Consider the following 1,678-nt stretch of genomic DNA (forward strand, 5'->3'; position numbering starts at 1 on the left):
TCGGGGAAGGTGCCCCCAACCCCTGAGGGATTCAGGCAGGGTCCCCCCATTCTTTGGGATTCAGGCAGGGTCCCCCCATCCTTTGGGGTTCAGGGAAGGTACCCCCACCTCCTGAGGGATTCATGGGTGGTCTCCCCCCATTCTTTGGGATCCAGGGAGGGTCCCCCCACCCCCTTATCCTTTGGGATTCATGTTGGGGTCTCCTCACATCCTTTGGAATTCAGGGAAGCTGAAACCCCCCTTTCTTTCCCCCCCCAGAGGGTGGTGCTGACCCCTCCCTAAATCCCCTTTTCCCCCCCCCAGAGGGTGGTGCTGACCCGTCCCTGAACGCTGCCCTGGCTCAGGTGGTGGAGCAGTGCCGGGCCCACAACATGCCCAAGGCCAACATCGAGGCCGCCCTGCGCAGCGCCGTAGGTTCTGGGGGGGTCCCAGGGGGGTTTTGGGGGTCTCCCAAGCCCCCCAAACCCTGACCTGCCCCTCCAAACCCCCAGGAGCGCTCGGGAGGGGGGTCCCGGGTGCTGCTGGAGGCTCGAGGCCCGGGGGGCTCCGCGCTGCTGCTCGAGGTGCTCACGGACAACCCCCGGCGCTCCCAGCAGGAATTGAGGCTCATCCTCACCAGGAACGGGTGGGTGGGACACCCCTGGGATCCTTTGGGGTGGGTGGGGGGCACCCAGGGACCACCAGGGATCTGTGGGAGGGGTCCCAGGGGTGTGGAACCAGTGGGAATTGAGGCTCATCCTCACCAGGAACGGGTGGGTGGGAACCCCCTGGGATCCTTGGGGTGGGTTGGGGGCACCCTGGGACCCCCAGGGATGGGTGAGGGTCCCCCAGGAGGGGTGAGAGACTCCCAGGGGCTCCCAGGGATGGGTGAAGGGACCCCCAGGGAGGGGTGAGGGACCCCCAGGGATGAGTCAGGGACCCCCAGGGACCCCCAGGGATGGGTCAGGGACCCCCAGGGATGGGTGAAGGGACCCCCAGGAGGGGTGAGGGACCCCCAGGGATGGGTCAGGGACCCCCAGGGGACCCCCAGGGATGGGTCAGTGGGACCCCCAGGGACCCCCAGGGATGGGTGGGGGACCCCCAAGAGGGGTGAGGGACCCTCAGGGTACCCCAGCTCTGGATGAGGGTCCCACCCAATGCCCTGGGGGGGGGGTGTGGGGGTTCCCTCAGGGGGTCTCTGTCCGAGGGGGCCCGTCACGGCTTCGAGCCCACGGGGGTGGTCCGCGTGGCCCCCCGGGACGGGCGTGGCCAGGGCGTGTCCATGGAGGCGGCGCTGGAGGCGGCGCTGGCGGCCGGAGCCCAGGACGTGGCCCCCGACGACGACGACGACGGCGACGAGCCGGCGCTCAAGGTGGGCTGGGGGGGGTCTGGGGAGGGGTCTGGGGGGGGTTTAGGGGGGTCTGGGGGGTCCCCACGGCGCCCTGGGGGGGTTTGGGGACGTCCGGGGACGTCACCGGGGCGGCCACGACTGGGCTTGGGCGCTCGTTGAGCGGCTCCGTTGACCCTTGGCCAACTCTTGGCCAATCCCTGATGGCCAATGACTCCCCCCCCAATGACTGTTGGCCAACCCTTGACCACCCCAATGACCCTTGACCATCCCAATGACCTTTAACCACCTTCAATGACCACTGACCACCCCAATGACCATTGGCCAACCCTTGACCACCCCAATGACCAC

The 1,678-nt window shown here is 68.4% G+C and overlaps 1 protein-coding gene across 1 annotated transcript; it reads left to right on the forward strand.

Annotated features, from left to right (window-relative positions):
* Positions 1 to 258: 258 nt before the first annotated feature.
* LOC113981278 (translational activator of cytochrome c oxidase 1-like) lies at positions 259 to 1,351 on the forward strand (the record flags this gene model as incomplete). Its single annotated transcript, XM_027708596.1, has 3 exons — positions 259 to 410; positions 492 to 625; positions 1,171 to 1,351. Coding segments are annotated over 3 exons (467 nt in total), but the record flags the coding sequence as incomplete, so codon positions are not given.
* Between the last annotated feature and the right edge of the window lie 327 nt (positions 1,352 to 1,678).

This window comes from Neopelma chrysocephalum, unplaced genomic scaffold (assembly GCF_003984885.1).
Source record: "Neopelma chrysocephalum unplaced genomic scaffold, ASM398488v2 Primary Assembly neopelma1_96367, whole genome shotgun sequence".
Lineage (NCBI taxonomy): Eukaryota > Metazoa > Chordata > Aves > Passeriformes > Pipridae > Neopelma > Neopelma chrysocephalum.